Consider the following 20,000-nt stretch of genomic DNA (forward strand, 5'->3'; position numbering starts at 1 on the left):
TAACTACAGAATGATGACGGCTAGGTGACTTGTGTGCACATTTTCATCCACCTTGTGGCTGTCATTATCCCTGCTTATATTATTTCTTCCATTTCAAACATTTTTATGTAAAGGATAGTAATTGTTATTAGATTCTGTGGTGTTGTGAATGTGTGCTTAATAAATTTTTTGAGGCACTGCTAGGTGCTATGGTGATATGTGAGATTTAGTAACAATTATGATGATAATGTTAGTTCCTGGTTATTTAGTAGGCAGATATGGCTCTTGGTCTGGTTTTTGAAGTAGAACATAACTACAGTTTCACCCCCCTCCCTTCAACAAACAAATTATGGTCCACTTTTAAGCACTTATCTATGAGGATTGGGATTTGTTGGTCAGTCATCTTGTTGTTTACAACTTGTTAATGATGATAGTAATTGATATTCATGGTAGATGGAATAGGAGTTTGGAAGACCTTTGTTTTAAAAAATGTCAGATTTGTAAGTTAAGCTACTGTTTTTAAAATTACAGTGCAGTGTTGAAAAATTACAGTAAGTCTCCTAGATAAGAACCTGGGAGCACTAAATAAAAAAAGAACAGAAATTAATATATTTTTGAAAATGTTTTATTATGCATAACTAGATATGGGAATTCTTGATAAATATATAGGATGGCTCACTAGTGTTGGCAAGATTAACTAACAGTTAGGAGCTGGATGCTTATGTTGGACTTCTTAACTTCATACCCTAAAACCCACTCTTGGAATGCATCTTGTTCTCATTTAAGGGATTTACTATACTAAGATTTATTGAAATTCCACTTGAAACACTGTAGAGGAGGTAACAATAATCATATATATATATCAGTGTTTGTGCAGTCTTGTAAACTGATACAGTATATACTAAAGTGCCACATGATAGATTGAAGACTTTAAATTATTGATACTGTATAATAGCCCTAGACTAAGAAAATGAAATGTTGTTTGGAACAGCTTTTTGTTATGCATAGGCCTTGCTACTGTAAAGTTAGCCATAAAACAAATTGAAATTACCAAATTTTCTATATCAGTACATATTTTTTTATTAATGGAAACAATATTCTTTTGTATCACAGAATTTAATTAGTAGCTAAATTTTAGATTTGTTAACACATCTTATCCATGGTAACATTCAGGAGATTTAATATTAATTTTTATTGCTAGAATTTAAAGAAGCTACATTTTTGTCATTTGTGTTGAATATATGCTTTTATATATGTAAGCTTATTAGGCTAAAGATGTGTTTAATAAACAATTAGTCTTTGCCAGACAATTCAACGAGACTCATTTTGCTGAAAAGCTAGAAAATTATAATTTCAGTGAAATATATATTTTTAATACGAAATTGAAATGAATTTATAGAAACTACAATATATTTTATATACAGTATATGGTAAATAATTTAAGTGGTTTGTAATTTTAAAAACTGATGGTTAAGAATTTAACAATAAACATGTTAGCTTTAGGCCCAAATCAATTATTGGTTTTGTCCATCTTTTTTTTCTTACTGAGATGATTATTAGATTTTCTTGAAACTTGTGATGATGTTTGGTTGTTGTAGCTATAATATTTTGTACTATGTACCAGTGTCTTACTCTAATGAAACTCCAACACCAATAATTTGATGAGTCCAGTTAAGGATTGAGTCTTTATTAAACAAAGGCTATTTATTGTGAAAAGTATTGGTCATGCTAGAAATAACCTCTGCCTACTATGGTTTTAAGTGGTGGGTTGTGTATCAGTGCATAATATATTATTAGGCAGAACATCTTAGGAACTAAATCTCTGGAGATAGGAGATCAGATACAGCTTTCGTACTGCATTGGTGAAGGTGTGAGAATGAGAGGAAGTGTAAACTTATGCTAAAACTTGGAGCCATTTGCATTCATTATATCATTACTTTATTCCTAGTTTTTTTTTTTTTTTTCTTTTTTTCCCAACAAACGTTTAGTGAGCTCACTCTCTCATATCTCCGTCTTCTCCATAGGCCAGTGTCTTTTGTGATTCTTATTTTGTTTTTAATTTAGTTACAAGAAATAGGTAAACTGTTTAGGAATTTATGCTTTTTCTGTCTTGAGTACATTCTAGGATAAAAATCTGAGTACCTACCAAATATATAAATTCTAGGTATTTTATATAATGTTAGAAGATTTAATTTTTGTGCCTTATCGTCAATAATGTAAATAATTAGTTTTTGAAACAATGTGTTCAAGTACCACACTTGTGCTAAATATTTGCTTAACCCAGCAAATGATTAGGCAAGAAATAAGAGCTGTTTCCTTGTAACTAGCATTTTTTACAAATTGGTTCATTGAGATTTTTTCTGTGATGAACAACATTGCGTAATTATATATTTTTTTTTAGTTTTCTGTGTGATATGTTGCTTAAATAAGCAGGTAGAGAAAGCATGTGATAAAGGTGACCACACTGGTAAATCCATCTTTCCTTAGCTCACAGGGGTGATAGGTTGCAGACACTATGAGAAACTTTCGAGTTTGAGCGGGTCTTGTACCCAAGTCCAGTAGATCTCTAGGCAGGGGGATTTCCAATAGGCTACCACAACCCATACATGCATTGTTTTTCAGTCTTCACACTTTTATTCTTGATAAGTTGACAGTTTGTTTATCTGCAGATTGTAAAAGTAAAGTGTTGTGTAGGTTATTAGTGATATAAGGGATGTCTTCTGGATTTTGAATGTTACACCTGCTATGTAATACTGTCTGGCGAGTCAAAGGATCCAATAACTCTCTAGCAGTAGTGTCTCAACTGGTTGCTGGTGCCATGGCCAAAGTAGATTCTCTAGAAGGGGTCATTACAAGTCTTATAGAAGAGTATGCAGGCCATCAGGCTCTGAATGTTATTTTAGATTATCTGACTTTAGATAAAATTACTTCAGAAGGGCTTCCAAGGCTGTAACAGCCTTTGTGTGTTTTGTGATTAAGTGTAGGTAACAAGCTTCCTCCTCTGTGGCTGTGAATGTCTGATGCTCAGAAACATTCCATTATTTCTTCCCCTATTTTAGGTCCTCTATTCGATATGAATAGAATTGATAAGACTGCACAAGTGGATGCCAAGACATAATGTGAATCACTCTGTGGAAGGAGTCCTAAAAGCTCAGTAGCATACTAAATAAATATCTATTAAGCCTTTTATTGATATATTTGGGTTTGCTTTTCAAGATTGCTTGGCTTTATGTGGTGTAGAGCTGCTGTTGATGTGGTCTAAAAGTAGTTTATTTGTTCTATAAATTTGTAAGTTTAATTAACAGGGTTCATTTTTATTCTATAAACCACCTCTGATGTTCATATTGCTTCTCCAGAAGCTTGGTTTTAGTGACCTTTACCCCACAAAATTTATTTCCTTTTAAAAGATCTATACCCCTAGTAAAGTGAAGTAATGAAACAATTTACCAGTTAATGGTATATAGCATGCTAGGAGTTTTTAACAGTTTCTCTGTCACAGTGGTTTTGTTTTCTGCACAGGGAAAGCTCTGTTTTAAATAGCTGTTGTGAAGAGTATGATATCTCACGGCTCGTTTCAGAGGAAATGTTATTTAGAGTTTTGGAACTGGTGATTGTACATGAGCAGAGGTAAAGCTTCTAAGTTGTAAATATAATGGTTGGTGTTCGATTCTTGTAATGACTGAGTAAAGTAATTTTTACCTCAAAGAGAATTATAGAGAATAATTGATTTTTTGTAGAGTTGATAATGATATGACATACCAATACTTGCCTTCCAGTCAAGTTAGTGATGAAGCCTTATGGATCTTGACTTAATTAACTTTCTTTGTTATTCTTAGAAGATCAGTGATCCTTCTCTTAGTGGGCAGGCATGACAAACGTCATGCCTGCCCACTTGCTTACATTAACCTAATTTTCATTGTTGAGTTCCTCTTGTAGAGTCTTAATTTCTTTAATTACTTTAGTTCTTCTGCAGCTAAACTCTTGCATTTCTGCATCCCCAGCTGCTCTTTTAGACATCTAGATTGCAAGGCAGAAAACTTAATAGGTAGTCCTCTTGTTAAAGTATATAAGCACTCTTAAACAACATGTTTTAATTTGGGAGATGGTGTTTCATATAGATGCTCATATTTTATATTGTTGTTGGTGATACATATTAGCAAAATCTGGTCAATTGCATACAGTGATCACTTTTCAGATGTCAGTGCATTTTCGTTTGCTTGCAAGCTTGGCCAGTAGCTCATCACAGGTTTACATTAGTAAGATAATTGCTTACACTTGTATTTTTATTACTCTTGCTAATCGGGCTATAAAAGAGACTAGAATATTATAGTGGGTTATTGGAATTTAGTGAAAAACCATAGTTTAAATAATAAGTTTAATTCACACAATAATGCATCACTAACTCTCGGGAAATGCTGGTACATAAGCTATGCCTTTCGTTCATAAACTTCAACATATATGCAGCACTAACAGGACAGTTCTAAACAATGAATGCCTGTGTCAGGACTTAGCGTGCTTGAAATATTATGATAAAACTTCTGATGCAACTTTCTCTTCAAAGTGACAGCTGTTCCTCTATACAGCATATGCCTTTCAGTCCTTCATCTCATTGTGGGTAAGAGTCGTTTAAAGGTTATCACTTTTACTAAGAATGGCTTCTTTGTTTAAACTTTAATTGAATATATTAGATTGTACAGTAAACTCTAGTATCATTTGGTCTCTTTAAGTTTTCAATACCTCCAGACATTTTGTCTGGTATGAGACTAATCAGTTAAACTATATGACCTTGTTATAGAATATAAAGCTGTCTTTTTAGCCCTTCATTTCATCAAATTAACATAAAAAATTCTGTATGCTTATGTATAAGAATTTAGGCAGGGTTCTTTAAATACTTTCCTTTATAGTTAAATGTAATACTTAAGACTTTTATTTAAGCAGAGAAGGATAGGCTCATTGTTTATAAAGGGAATGATGACAATTTTACCACTCCAAGGTTTGTCTTTACTACAGCCTAACTAGTTTGTTTTTTGTTATATTGGAAATTTGATGCCATTAACTCCCTTTTAAGTATCTCGAAAAGTCGCTTGGTTCTAGATTCACGTTGACATTTCAGGCCTAATCTTCTCGGTTTCAAACCCTAACCTAAATGCTCAGATGGTTCAACTACACTATTCAGTAGCAATTCTTTATTTACTTGTGGCCTGCAGCAGTGTAACTATTACATTAATGCATTTCTAGTTGCTCTTTAGACAAAGATTTTGCAAGGCTGAAGACCGTAATGGTACCTTGGATCCTCGTTTCTCACCTCTTGCTAAAGCAAGCATTTCTAAACTTATGCTTATCCTTTATGTGCCTTAATGTTTGTATAGATATTTTATTCCTTTGCTCATAAAATTAGGGTCCCTTAAATCTATCATTTTCTTGTGGTTAGCATGACAGTTCATGTGGTCCCCTCGGATTAGTGGTTCTCTTTTTGTATAAAGATACATCAGTTCAGTTCGATTGTATCTTGTTTGAATGGCTGTGTGTACCGTTCTCTCACAGGGGAGCGCAACTCGATATCTGCTTGGAATTTTGTTAATTCCGATAATTTCATTTACTGCCTGGATATTGTTTATATTTTCTACTTCAAATGTTATTTTAAATGTTATATTTATCAAATTTCTTTGTCAGTTCGTTTATATACAGTATATACAATTCTCATATACTGTAGTTATACTGAACGATGTAAAAAGTTTCGGAGAACGTAACTAAATGTGCCTAAAGCGTAAAATTTGCCCAGAAAATACAGACATGAATATATTATGCTAGTACTGTCTTACTCATGTGTGAGCACACACATTTTGAGATTTGAGGGAAAGAGGCTGACCACTGCTTAGTAAATAATATGACGAGTTTGATCTTATAATAATCCTAGTGTTGAGGGAAATTACTAAAAGCCTGTACTTACTCTGAAGTATCAAATAAACGCACCGGTACGTTAATTAATTTTTCAAATTTCTTCCCGCCGGTACGCTCCATTTCCACCCAGTACGATTATTAATTTTTCACAAATCTTCCAACCAGTATGTTTATTCAATACTACCTATCGCACCAGTGGGAAATTATACAAGTACAAATTTTTTTTATTTTCTTAGCTGAAGAACAATTATTTCATGCCGATTTATGATTTAAACGATGTTAAATCACACTTCTATGTAAGGTAAACCCTTAGGAGTTTACAGGTATGCAAAACGAACCTTATATCCGAGAATAAATTTACTTTGAATAACATCTAACAACGTAAGGCTATCGGAGGCGGCTTAGGTGCGATAGATCTAAGTCTTTGGACCCTGACGATTATGTTATTTAACTCGTATCCGTGGATGCTGTTCACACGAATGTATATTTTCATCATTAGGTGACAAAAATTACAATTTGATACATTATTCAGGACGGATGACTAATATACCGTATTTCCCGTGTCATAAGACGCACCTTTTTTCATGAAAAATTACCCCCAAAATCACTCAGCGTCTTAACAATAAGAAAAAGTTGTAGAGGGGAGTTTGACACACCTCAAACACCAAACTATTGACTTAAAAGCACTCACTCACGAGAGAGAGAATATAATCCTACAATTTTCATTCATATAATATAAATTCATTCATTTTTATATTGCACTTCATTTAATGAAGTACAGTAGCAAATTGTTTTTTTTTTCTTTTTTTTGGTAATCTGCTGATGACTCGCTAACCCCCCTTCCACAAGTACACATGCCAACTAGTGGTCTCGTAGCAGACGACATGACACTATGACATAGCTGTTTATTGAGTAGATATCTATTTTCTCATATTTTGTTGATATATTGTAATAAAGCAATATATTGATAATGACTTTGTTGCCCGAGTTCCAAAATAATACAAACAGACAGTTGCTGAATACGTCCTTGGAAAAAAAACTTCTGTTAGTTGAGTGCAGTATTACTAAGTTAGCAGAAAAGTAACTAGACCCAGAATCACATAAACAGCAGCGAAAGTATTCCACCTAAAAGAATTTATAGATTTCTATAATCAATAACTACATTTTGTGTGAATATTTATAGGGTATTTGAGGAATTTTGGAAATATCACTAGAATTTTACATCTTTACCAAAATTTTATAAAGAACCTTTGGCAACGCTGCTTTCATGTAAACAACACTGGAAACTTCAAGCACATGAGTAAACGTGTAGTTGTGGTGGAAACTACGACTGATTTAGTTGTTTCTTATAAGAATATGTAATAGAATTGGGATAATCAGCATATAGCTAATAAATATTAACTTGAACATTTCATAATACACCCAAAATAAGAAAAGTTACTGTGGCAGACAATAATCACGCAAGAGTCGCTGACCGTGGATTTCTGCTAAGTTTTTAAAATCTTCATTTTTTTTTTCTAAAACTGCTTTCCTAATTAAAGGGTGCGTCTTATCACTTGTAGCGTCTCATCACACGGGAAATACGGTATATACTGTACTATATGTATATATATATATATATATATATATATATATATATATATATATATATTTTAAAAAATAAAATAGATATCCTATTCTCAAGTTAAATGAATTATAATACTGAGTAAATTTTACCTGGTGAAAGTTTTTTTTTTTTTTTACAGTAATAAATAGTTTTTTTTCTTTCTCCTTTATTCTTTATTTTTTGTGTGGGGTGGGGGTGGTTTCAGGATTTTGGGATATTGGGCTCGCCTAGCCTTGGACACTGCTGAGTTGAATTTGTCATTGGCGAATACAATCGTAGGGCCACTCGCTATTCATGGCGAGCGCAATAATAAAATCTAAAAAAATAAATAAAACTAATAATAATAAAATAAATAAATCATATCTGCGTCCTGAATTTAACGTCGTAAATATTTGGGCAGCAAGTAAAACTATCGTATAATTAGAAAAATGAAGCGAAAGAATATGCAATACCATTGTAGACTCGCCCTTCAAGAAATCGACGAAAACCGGAAGTATGCGTTGTTTTGCAGTTTTTCCTGTCGTGTGTATCGTGAACGTTGTCAAGTATAATGAAGCGTATATATTGATTTTAATAGTTATTTTCCAGTCAGTACTTTTATTCCATCCAGTACTTTTATTAAATTTCAAGATTTTTTCCACCCAGTACTTTTATTCCATCAGTACTTTTATTAAATATTGAGATTTTTTCCATCCAGTACTTTTATTCCATCAGTACTTTTATTCGATACTTCAGAGTATGCATACTAAAGTATAATATATTCAGCTGATCGCTATAAAAAATATTGGAAGCCAGTATTTCTTTGTCTGCTCTTTTATATAATTACAATTTTTATGTTATGCTGAAGGTTGTATGAGGTATCAGAGATGACAGCTAAGTATGCTGGAATAGAAAAATGTGCACAAAAAGTCAGCAAACAAGACTGCATTATGATAGCAATGTCTTACTAGTATAGAAACTTGGTATATGGAGCATATATATTTCTGAATTTGAGGGATGGTGCACACCACTGCTTAATAAATAACCATGAAATATAATTATTATATCCTCATGATCCCTATTGGTGAGGTATAATTACTTCTAAATTTAAAACTTTTATATGAAAAATAGCCAACTTTACAAACATTACCAGTATTTTTTTTAAATAAAAAATAGTGTAAAAAAATGAAGACTTGAAAAAATCTGTTCTTAAAAGATTTATCTAGTAAAATTATCTTCAAAATGCTTTTTAAATTCTTAAAATCGGTTGAGCAATAAAAAAGTAGATTGTGTGAAAGATGACCCCAAAGAAACATTGTTGCAATGGGGCAGAGTTGCTTCCCATAATAGTTCTATTTTTGTATAAAGATTCACAAAATTGGTTCAATTGTATCTTGTTTGAATGTTTGTGGGTGCCCCTCTTACAAATTACACCATTAACCCATTTCATCCTTTTTTCCAAGGTAAATGTAGCGTTTAGTACCTCACTTGTTTGAATGAGAGACTATCTCATACACTTTTTGGCTTAGGAACTCACTAAGTTGGGATCCAAATCTTATATAAGCCTTAATAATTAAGGTTCTAGATATTAAGAGTTAAGTTACTTCACTTAATTTTTGCAGAAAGATTTCTTTGGAAAGAATTTCAGAGACAGGTCAATAGTGAACCATTAACCACTAGACTGTTTCATTACTTTACCGAAGGCATGTTTCATATAAGAGCAAAGAAAATTTGAAAATGTTTGATAAATAATTGAGGATGTGTCAATAAACCGAGCTTCTGGAGAAGAAGCAACTTGAACATCAGGGAAGTATAGAAATTAAGAACTTACTTTCATTGAAATTCTGTTTTTCATTTGGGAATGCATGGTGTTGGGTGAAGCATATGAATAATTGATTAGGTAGTTGGGTTGTACCATAGAACCTCACAGTAACAGACTAATAAGGGGAAGGAGTGTCCGGTGCTGCTGATAGTCCATTGTATCCACAAAAAGTTTCCAAAAACTTAAAACCAGGCAAAATTATAGCAAATTCTATAGGCTACAGGCCTACAATATATGCCAACGTGAGTAACATCAAAATGAGTGGCTGAGATTTACACAGTTATTTGAGAACTACTACTACTACTATACATACATCTAAGTCAAAGAAAGTTATTAAATAATGTATACAAGACTAATTTATTTGTAAATTAATAAGTAAATAAATAAATATGAATATATCCGTGCATAAAGTGACCTTCAGATTGGTCAATGTAAAAATTAGGATAAATTTTAATTTATCTAATTTCTGTAGTGTAAATTGACTGCTAAATCATGAAACCATATGTGTAGGCCTATAAGTTAGGTTTGGTTATGTAAAGATGTTATTTTATTTTACTTATGTATGCTTAGAAAGTCAAAATAAACAAAACAAAGCCAATTCTATATCATATTTTCCTTATCATGGCTAAAAGGGTAACCATTTTGTTTGTTTACATTTCATCACCAATCACTGTGAAGGAATGAATAATTGAACACGCAAACGAATGAGCGTATTTAGACATCCAAGTGATAATGAACGACTTATAGTTTTTAGTAAACTATGAAACTATCATTAGTTATCAAATGGTTATGTAAATACCTTTTTGGTTTCATATGTAGGAGAAACATGATATGGAAACACCTTTGTTTAATTTATTTTGAATTTTTAAGACTATTTAAAGTAAAACAACATCTGTAATAACATCATCTTTACATATACACTGTTGAGAATGCTACAGTACAGTATTAGTTATTTATGTGAGCATATCCTCAAGAGTGGTTGCTTGAAATCAGCATATGTTCAAACATTCTGAGATTGGCCCGCACGGATAAAAGTTGATTTTAATTGTATTGAATTATTCCTTGAATAGGGTATTTATAAACAAGATTGAATAGGATAAAAATGATTTGATTACTTCTATATAGATAAATTTAGAATGAATGAATATAAAGATCTCAGAACTATTTACTTCTTATGGTGACCTTTGCCTATTGAATGCAACTCTAGTTACATGAATTTAGTCTGGTATATCCAAAGTTCGTAGTAACAGAGTCCGTTGATGCGAGGTTCTGTTCTACTGTATTTGGGAATACAATCTGGTGTATCAAGTTATAAAAAACTACAGTATTTGAAGGCGAAAGTAAGATACTAGATAAGTTTATCATTTTTAGACTATTTCTTATCTCTTGCCTTCACTGTCTTACTTCTCTCATTGTATAGGAATCTGCAATATGAACATATGGGGAGGTTCATAGAAATAAATTAAATTTTCAATATTTAACTTAGCCGGTGATTATAATAGCTGCAACTCTGTTGCCCGACAGACAACTCTAAGGTAAAAACTCGCCAGCGATCGCTACACAGGTTGCGGGTGTGCCCAACAGCGCCATCTGTCGTCCAGATACCCAGTACTCAATGTAAACAAAGACTCAATTTTCTCTCTGTCGTGCTATCGACAAGACGTACTTACTCGCTGTTGCTAAACTGGAGTTTTTTTCACAACTAATTGGTGAAGTACTTTATTCTAGTTTTGAGCTTTCGCTGTGCAGGGTTTCTCTTCACACAAATCCTTGAACTCTTTTTGATAACGGATTTTTTGTTGATGACTTTTTGATAGTTTTTTGAATTTCCCTTTGACCAATTCAAAATGGCTGACCCTTCACAAGTCCCAAAATTTAGGAAGTGCAATGCTAGGGACTGTTCAAGGCGTCTTCCGAAGGCTTCTATCGACCCTCACACTGTTTGTTCCAATTGTCGGGATAAAACCTGTCAATTGGAAGATCGGTGTGAGGAGTGCGTTGGGCTTTCGGAATTCGATTTTATCGAATTCCAAAAGTATACACGTAGGCTAGAGAGAGATAGAGTTAGGAGAAGTTCTTCTCGTTCTGTTGATATATCCTCTCCTCATGCCCCACAACCTATTCCTTCCCCTGTAGTGGTTGCTCCTAACCCCCCTCCTGGCACTCAGGAACCTTCGATGGCTGATATGATGCGTGCCATCCAGGCTCTGGGTGAGAGAGTTGAGTCCCTTGCTAGTGACCGTAATCAGCTCATGGCGGATGTGAAGGAGCTTAAGTGCAAAAGTGCAGTGGGAAGTGCTAAAGTGCCGAGTGATGGTGTTGTGGATAGTGTTGCGCTTGAGGGTTCGTCTGTTCGTGCCTGTCGTCCTCCTAGTCCGGGACCTCTTGCAAGCTCCCAAGTCCAGGGGAGAAGCAATGTCGTACGACAAATGGGTTCGAGAGGCTTTAATCAGCGAACAGACGTTCCCTCCGTGGTATCGGGCGTATCTACCCAAGATCGCCCCTGCCTAACTAAGACGAGAGAGCCCATTTATACCTCGTCTTCGGAAGGTGTTTCTCGCAAGAAACCCTGGACCAAGGTCTCACGACCGCTAAAGCGCAAGTCGGTCCCTTCCGCGCAAGTCCAACGGCCCAGTTGTAGCCACTGGGTCAGTTCGGACTCGCTGCCGTCATCCGATGACTGCTCACCGCCTAAGAGAGGCAAAGCGGTACCGCTTCAGACAGTAACACCGTCTGTCGCCGCACCTGCTCCTGTAGACCCTAAGTGGTCTCTTCTGCAAGACATGCAGTCTAAACTGACGTCTCTAATGCAGGACTTTCGTGCGGAGAAGGTTGCTGCCGCACCAGCTAGTGCAGTACCTAGCCCACAACCTCCCACACGATCGGTTGTGCGTCCCGTGGACGCTGAGGTAACCTTCTCACGCACACCAGTTCAGAGAGTTCCGCCACCCATGCGTTCCAGTGTGATCTGCCAGCCGCATGTTGACGTTAAGCGACGCACGGAGGTCTCCGTTGACGTTCGAGAGGTTCAACAACCGTCAGAGTTGTTTTGTTTTGACGCGGTGCGTCAACCTCCGCAACCCAGTGTGGTTGCCACTGCGCACCCACATCAGTCCAGACAGTCTGGAGTAGACGCTGTGCGTCCCCACGCTGCTATGGTTGTTGCCAGCTCACAGACTGGGCAACAGTTCCATGACGTTGCGTCCGGCTCAGTCACGCATGCACCCGTGCGACCGGACTCAGCGAACCAGCCGTTACCCACTCCGTTGTCGTTTCCTCATCAGTTATCGGATGAGGGACTTTCTGATGATGATGTTGCTGCACACATAGATGAACCACAATCAGAATTGGACGAGCCTAAGTCTACGCAACCCTCTTTGGACTTTAGGAAAGTTTTGGCCATTTTCAAAGAGATGTTTCCGGACCAGTTTGTTTCTGTGGCTTCTCGTTCTCCTCCGTCAGAGTTTGTGTTAGGCATGCCGTCTACCACTCCTGCCTTTACTAGACTCGTCCTCGCACGCTCGTCCAAGAGAGCTTTGCGGGTGATAGGAGAATGGTTGCAGTCCAAGAAGAGTTTAGGGAAGACAGCCTTTACTTTTCCCCCTGCTAGACTCTCTTCTAGATCGAGCGTCTGGTATGCCACGGGAGAAGTTCTCGGCTTGGGAGTTCCTGCCTCTGCCCAGGGCGACTTCTCAAGCCTCGTAGACTCTCCCCGCCGCCTTGCCATGAGACGCTCAAAGATATGTTGGTCATCTTCGGACCTGGACCACCTTTTGAAAGGTATCTTTAGGGCCTTCGAAGTTTTTAACTTCTTAGACTGGTGTCTAGGAGCCCTAAGCAGAAAGATCTCTCCAACAGAGAAAGAGACTTCCTTGCTCATTATGTCCTGCATGGACAAGGCCATACGTGATGGGTCTAATGAGCTTGCTGCATCTTTTGTGTCCGGAGTCCTTAAGAAGCGTGAAAACCTATGCTCATTCCTTTCAGCTGGAGTTACACCGTGCCAGAGATCCGAGCTTCTTTTTGCTCCTCTCTCCAAGTGCCTTTTTCCAGAGACCTGATTAAGGAAATAGCCGCTTCATTGATACAGAAGGACACTCACGATCTTGTTGCGTCCTCCGCTCGCAAAGCTACCCCTTTGCCTACCTTGTCAGCTAGACCAAGGATGGACACTCCAGCGTCCCGTTTTATTCCGCCCTTTCGTGGCAGAACCTCCAGCAGAGGAGGTGCTCGTGCCGAAGGGAAACGAGGAAAGAAGAAAGGAACCAAGTCCTTTAAGGGCAGAGTCTGACTGCCAGCTTCTTCAGACAGCAGTGGGAGCCAGACTCAAGAACTTCTGGCAGACCTGGGAAAAGAGAGGCGCAGATGCACAATCTGTGAAGTTGCTCAGAGAGGGGTACAAGATCCCGTTTGTACGGAAACCCCCTCTAGCAACGTCTCCCATCGATCTCTCTCCCAGGTACAGAGAGGAAGACAAGAGACGAGCCTTGAAACAGGAAGTGTCTCTTTTACTAGAGAAGGGAGCGGTGGTCAAAGTCTCGGACTATCAAACCCCGGGATTCTACAACCGACTCTTCTTGGTGTCAAAGAAGACAGGAGGGTGGAGGCCGGTGCTAGACGTCAGTGCTCTGAATGTCTTTGTCACAAAGCAGACGTTCTCCATGGAGACCACAAAGTCGGTTCTAGCAGCGGTCAGAAGGGAAGACTGGATGGTCTCTTTAGACCTAAAGGACGCCTACTTCCACGTCCCCATCCACCCGGACTCCCAACCTTTTCTGAGATTCGTTTTCGAAAAGGTTGTCTACCAGTTTCAAGCCCTGTGCTTTGGCCTAAGCACAGCTCCTCTTGTGTTTACGAGGCTGATGAGGAATGTAGCCAAATTCCTTCATTTAGCGGACATCCGAGCCTCCCTCTATTTGGACGACTGGCTTCTCAGAGCTTCTTCCAGTCGTCGCTGTCTGAAGGATCTAAAGTGGACTCTAGATCTGACCAAGGAATTGGGTCTCCTTGTCAATATGGAAAAGTCACAAGTGGTCCCATCCCAAACTATTGTGTATTTAGGGATGGAGATTCACAGTCTAGCTTTTCGGGCTTTTCCGTCGGCCCCCAGAACAAGCCAAGCCCAGTTATGCATCCAGAACATGCTGAAGAAGGAACGATGTTCAGTCAGGAAGTGGATGAGTCTGATAGGGACGCTATCATCCCTGGAACAGTTTGTGGCATTAGGAAGACTACACCTCCGTCCTCTTCAATATCACCTAGCATTTCACTGGAAAAAGGACAAGACGCTAGAAGCGGTCTCGATCCCCATTTCCGAGAAGATGAAGTCTTGCCTGACTTGGTGGAAGGACAGTATCAGCCTCAGAGAGGGTCTGCCCCTGGCTGTTCAGACTCCCAACCACATTCTCTTCTCGGACGCATCGGACGTAGGCTGGGGCGCGACATTAGACGGTCGGGAATGTTCGGGATTATGGAACTCGAGTCAAAGGATAATGCATATCAACTGCAAGGAGCTACTGGCAGTACATCTGGCCTTGAAAAGCTTCAGGTCTCTCCTTCAAGGCAAGGTGGTAGAAGTGAACTCGGACAACACCACTGCCTTGGCGTACATCTCCAAGCAAGGAGGGACCCACTCACTGACGTTGTACGAGATCGCAAGGGACCTGCTCATCTGGTCAAAAGGTCAAAACATATCACTAGTTACGAGGTTCATCCAAGGCAACTTGAATGTCATGGCAGATTGTCTCAGTCGGAAGGGACAAGTAATTCCAACAGAATGGACCCTCCACAAGGATGTATGCAAGAGACTTTGGGCCACTTGGGGCCAACCAACCATAGATCTCTTTGCAACCTCGATGACCAAGAGGCTCCCAATATATTGCTCACCAATCCCGGACCCAGCAGCAATTCATATAGATGCCTTTCTCCTAGATTGGTCGCATCTAGATCTATACGCATTCCCACCGTTCAAGATTGTCAACAAGGTACTGCAGAAGTTCGCCTCTCACGAAGGGACAAGGTTGACGCTAGTTGCTCCCCTCTGGCCCGCGAGAGAATGGTTCACCGAGGTACTTCGATGGCTAGTAGACGTTCCCAGAAGTCTTCCTCTAAGGGTGGACCTTCTACGTCAGCCACACGTAAAGAAGGTACACCAAAGCCTCCACGCTCTTCGTCTGACTGCCTTCAGACTATCGAAAGACTCTCGAGAGCTAGAGGCTTTTCGAAGGAGGCAGCCAGTGCGATTGCTAGAGCAAGGAGAACATCCACCCTTAGAGTCTACCAATCGAAATGGGAAGTTTTCCGAAACTGGTGCAATTCAGTATCTGTATCCTCGACCAGTACCTCTGTAGCTCAAATAGCTGACTTTCTCCTATACCTGAGAAAAGAACGATCTCTTTCAGCTCCCACTATCAAGGGCTACAGAAGCATGTTGGCATCGGTCTTCCAGCATAGAGGCTTGGATCTTTCCAACAATAAAGATCTACAGGACCTCCTTAAGTCTTTTGAGACCACGAAGGAGCGTCGTTTGGTTACACCTGGTTGGAATTTAGACGTGGTACTAAGATTCCTCATGTCAGACAGGTTTGAGCCGCTACAATCAGCCTCCCTGAAAGATCTCACCTTAAAGACACTTTTCCTGGTATGCTTAGCCACAGCTAAAAGAGTCAGTGAGATTCATGCCTTCAGCAAGAACATCGGATTTTCGTCAGAAAAAGCTACATGTTCACTACAACTTGGTTTTCTAGCCAAAAATGAGCTACCTTCTCGACCTTGGCCGAAATCGTTCGATATTCCCAGCTTATCGAATATGGTAGGCAATGAACTAGAAAGAGTCTTATGCCCTGTGAGAGCTCTTAAGTTCTATTTAAAACGAACTAAACCTTTACGAGGCCTATCTGAAGCTTTATGGTGTTCAGTTAAGAAACCATCTTTGCCTATGTCAAAGAATGCTTTATCCTATTTTATCAGACTGTTAATACGAGAAGCTCATTCCCATCTGAGTGAGGAAGACCAAGCATTGCTGAAGGTAAGGACACACGAAGTTAGAGCTGTCGCAACTTCCGTGGCCTTTAAGCAAAATAGATCTCTGCGAAGTATAATGGACGCAACCTATTGGAGAAGCAAGTCAGTGTTTGCGTCTTTTTATCTAAAGGATGTCCAGTCTCTTTACGAGGACTGCTACACACTGGGACCATTCGTAGCAGCGAGTGCAGTAGTGGGTGAGGGCTCAACCACTACAATTCCCTAATTCCATACCCTTTTAATCTTTCTCTTGAAATGTTTTTATTGTTGTTTTTTTGGGTTGTCCGGAAGGCTAAGAAGCCTTTCGCATCCTGGTTGATTTGGCGGGTGGTCAAAGTCATTTCTTGAGAGCGCCTAGATTAGGGGTTTTGATGAGGTCCTGTTGTATGGGTAGCAACCCTTGATACTTCAGATCCTAGGGGTCGATCAGCATCCTAAGAGGATCGCGAGGCTCCGTAAGGAAGACGTACTTAAAAGGCAGAGTAATTGTTCAAGTCGACTTCCTTACCAGGTACCTATTTTGTTTTTGTTATTTTGATAACTTCTAAAATGAAATAAAAACTCTTAGCTCATAAAAATGTAAACATATATTGCTGGTCTCTACCCACCCCCCTGGGTGTGAATCAGCTATTATAATCACCGGCTAAGTTAAATATTGAAAAATGTTATTTTGATAATAAAATAAATTTTTGAATATACTTACCCGGTGATTATAAATTAAAGGACCCTCCCTTCCTCCCCAATAGAGACGCAGTGGAACGAGGAGAAAATTGAGTCTTTGTTTACATTGAGTACTGGGTATCTGGACGACAGATGGCGCTGTTGGGCACACCCGCAACCTGTGTAGCGATCGCTGGCGAGTTTTTACCTTAGAGTTGTCTGTCGGGCAACAGAGTTGCAGCTATTATAATCACCGGGTAAGTATATTCAAAAATTTATTTTATTATCAAAATAACATTTTTGTTAAGATTTTTTATTTTTATACAAGTGTGATATTCATTTACATGGCTTCCCTCCTCCCCACAAACTAGTTTTGTCCAGAGTTTTGACTTTGAGACTAGAAAACAAAACGTGTACTGTATGATGTACCAATGCCAACATTATTGTTATCAGCAAAGTTGTCTCAATACTGTATTTGAGACATAAGCCTATTGAAAGGGTAGAAAATGGAAAAATTTTGAAATTAGGGTAAAAGTTTATATAAGCCAAGCTTCAAGAGAGAAGCAATATGTTAATTAGGTTTGTATAGAAATAGCTAATTTTATTATTATGTTTTTTTATTACATTTGTACACAGAATAGAAAATAAATTACTATCACAATATACAAGTTCACTTTCTTATTACTAAGGATACAGCTCTTGAAAGAAAGAGAAACAGTTTCTTGTGACTGAGGATTCTTCTTGAAAGAAAACTAAATAGTTTCTTGTGACTAAGGATGTCTGATGAAAGAATATGAAATTAAAAGGACAGCAGCTTACAAAGGATGCAGCACACTCATTTCTTCATTTAACCTATGAGTTTTCATAAGCCATGGCAAAAGGTTTTCTTGTATTTCCTATTTTGGCTCAAGCTTATCATTATTTTAATTAATAGCACTTAATCTTAACATGAAATTGAAGTAATAAATTCTTTATTTTTTCCTTTTTACTTAAAGAGCATCTTACAAAATACTTTGAGAGCTTGGAGATAGCAAACATAGTAGATCACAGCTTCATGTTACTGATTTTATTGATTTTCAATCTTGGAAGAAAATTCAAGACCTGTTACATTATCTCATATTTTGAGCAGTAACAGGTCATAATGGAAATAAGTGGTTAACATGATATTTTGAATGATTTCTTTTTATTTTAATTGAGTTAGAACCTGTCACTTTTAATGGATGTGTTATGTAACTTGATATCCTTATTAGGCTATTTTATATTATGAAGAGTGGATGCATAGAAACTTCTGTGTCATTTGAATTTTCCATGAATGTAAATCGCATTTGTGCTAACCTCATTGCCCTTCTATTTAGTTTTAACCATCATTACTGCAGCTTGCTTAATTAAGACATTGATTGAAGTTTGTGATATGATGAGCTATGTCACCACCTAGTGGCAGATATTTATGAGAGTACTGTATCAAGTGATTTCTTTCTTATAATAAGAAACTCATTTCATCACTAACCACAGTTTACAACCAAGAAGGCATAAGGAAATTAAAAAGTTTATGTTGTGAGTGAAAAATAGTAATAATTGTGTTTTTTTAAAGTAGGGCAAGGCTTTAAATCAAAGAAATTTTGATGATACCGTAGAATTAGTTAAGGGAAATTGGAACAAAAGTTTTTCTTATCAAATTCTTTTCATGACTGATGGTTTACAAGATTGATAAAATGGTAAAAATTTAAATCCTCTCTTGGTTATCTCTTTCATTTCATTTTGATATATATACAGTATATCCAAAATAAGGAATATGGTATGTATCTTTTCTGTAGCAGTAAGGCTGTTTTTTATATTCACAAAGTGTTCACTTCATTTGATTCACTGGCATTATGTATGCTGTTCATTATCAAGTCATTTGAATTGGTGCTTGGTCTTTTACATGTGTCTTTTGTGTATGAAGTTTCCACAATAGATTCATCTTAATGTTATTAATTACACCCTTAACATCATATCAAACTTTTTTTAGAAGTAAATGTATGTATATATCATTAAATCAATGTTTCTCTATTGGTGGGCATAGATGATAGTAGATTAAGCATTAATTTTGTTTGAAGTTATTAGGCAAAGGGAAAAATATTTGTTTGTTATTTTGATATGATTGCACTATTAGGTACAATTTTGTAGACTATTTAGTCAAAAGAAAACATATGTGATTTTGGCTATTGCTGTAAATAGGAAAAGTGTTATTAGCCATAAGGATTGACAATTTGAATTATTTGTTTTCGTTTATTGTTGACTGATATATGAACACCACATTAATAGGTTTAGAATTTTATACTTTTGTCTTTCTTATAGGAGGCATCCGTCTCCCCAAATATTATCGTCGACTATGTTCGCTTCAGAGTCTTGGTCCCCAACTTTTAGGGACCATTGTTCTTGGTATGTCCTTCTGGATAGATTTGCATATCATGACAGGAGTTTGGGATAACAGTTTGTAGATGATACAAAAATAAAAAATATTTCAATAATTAATAAGATCCCTATTATAAAATGTCATAAACGGCCAAACATGAATAGGAAAAGATGTAACTATTAACTTGATTGGTCCATGGAAGGCTTCTAAGGAGGGAAATTTTTTTCTTATTAATTTTACTTTTTGTCCTTGACTCCTGTTATTAGAATTAAGTATGAGTTTGTCCAGTTGTTATGCTTTTGTGCTGGTTGGTTTTATATGGCGTTTGTGTTTCCAGTGGCTTTTAATTAACATTCCATTTTGTTTAGTAAAGACACTAAAATCATTGAAAATTTTTGTTCTTGCTAATTACATTACAGCTGTTTGAAATACTTCATATCCTTTAGGTAGATGTTGAGTTTTTTTTTTGTTAAATTAGATTTTTGGGGGAAAATTATTCCTTGAACTTATTTACTCATGAGTATCAACATGCTATAGTAAATTGACAGTGGCAATAAAAGTAGTAACATTGTTAACATTACGAGTGGGTAACATTCTTGATATAAGGAGGGTATTATTTGTTTGTTCATCCAACT

General features: G+C 37.1%; 1 protein-coding gene across 2 annotated transcripts in view; it reads left to right on the plus strand.

Moving 5' to 3' along the window:
* The window catches only part of LOC137639853 (BCAS3 microtubule associated cell migration factor-like), a 251,753-nt gene that overhangs the window by 173,988 nt on the left and 57,765 nt on the right, over nucleotides 1–20,000 (plus strand). Inside the window, exon 16 of one of the 2 annotated variants that reach the window (XM_068372110.1) lies at nucleotides 19,308–19,391. The exons of the other annotated variant lie outside the window; for it this stretch is intronic. Within the exon in view, the coding sequence (XP_068228211.1) occupies nucleotides 19,308–19,391 (84 nt within the window). The remainder of the gene's footprint in view (nucleotides 1–19,307; nucleotides 19,392–20,000) is intronic. 2 annotated transcript variants of the gene reach the window in all.

The sequence above is a fragment of the Palaemon carinicauda genome, chromosome 4, assembly GCF_036898095.1.
Source record: "Palaemon carinicauda isolate YSFRI2023 chromosome 4, ASM3689809v2, whole genome shotgun sequence".
NCBI classification, from domain to species: Eukaryota; Metazoa; Arthropoda; class Malacostraca; order Decapoda; family Palaemonidae; genus Palaemon; species Palaemon carinicauda.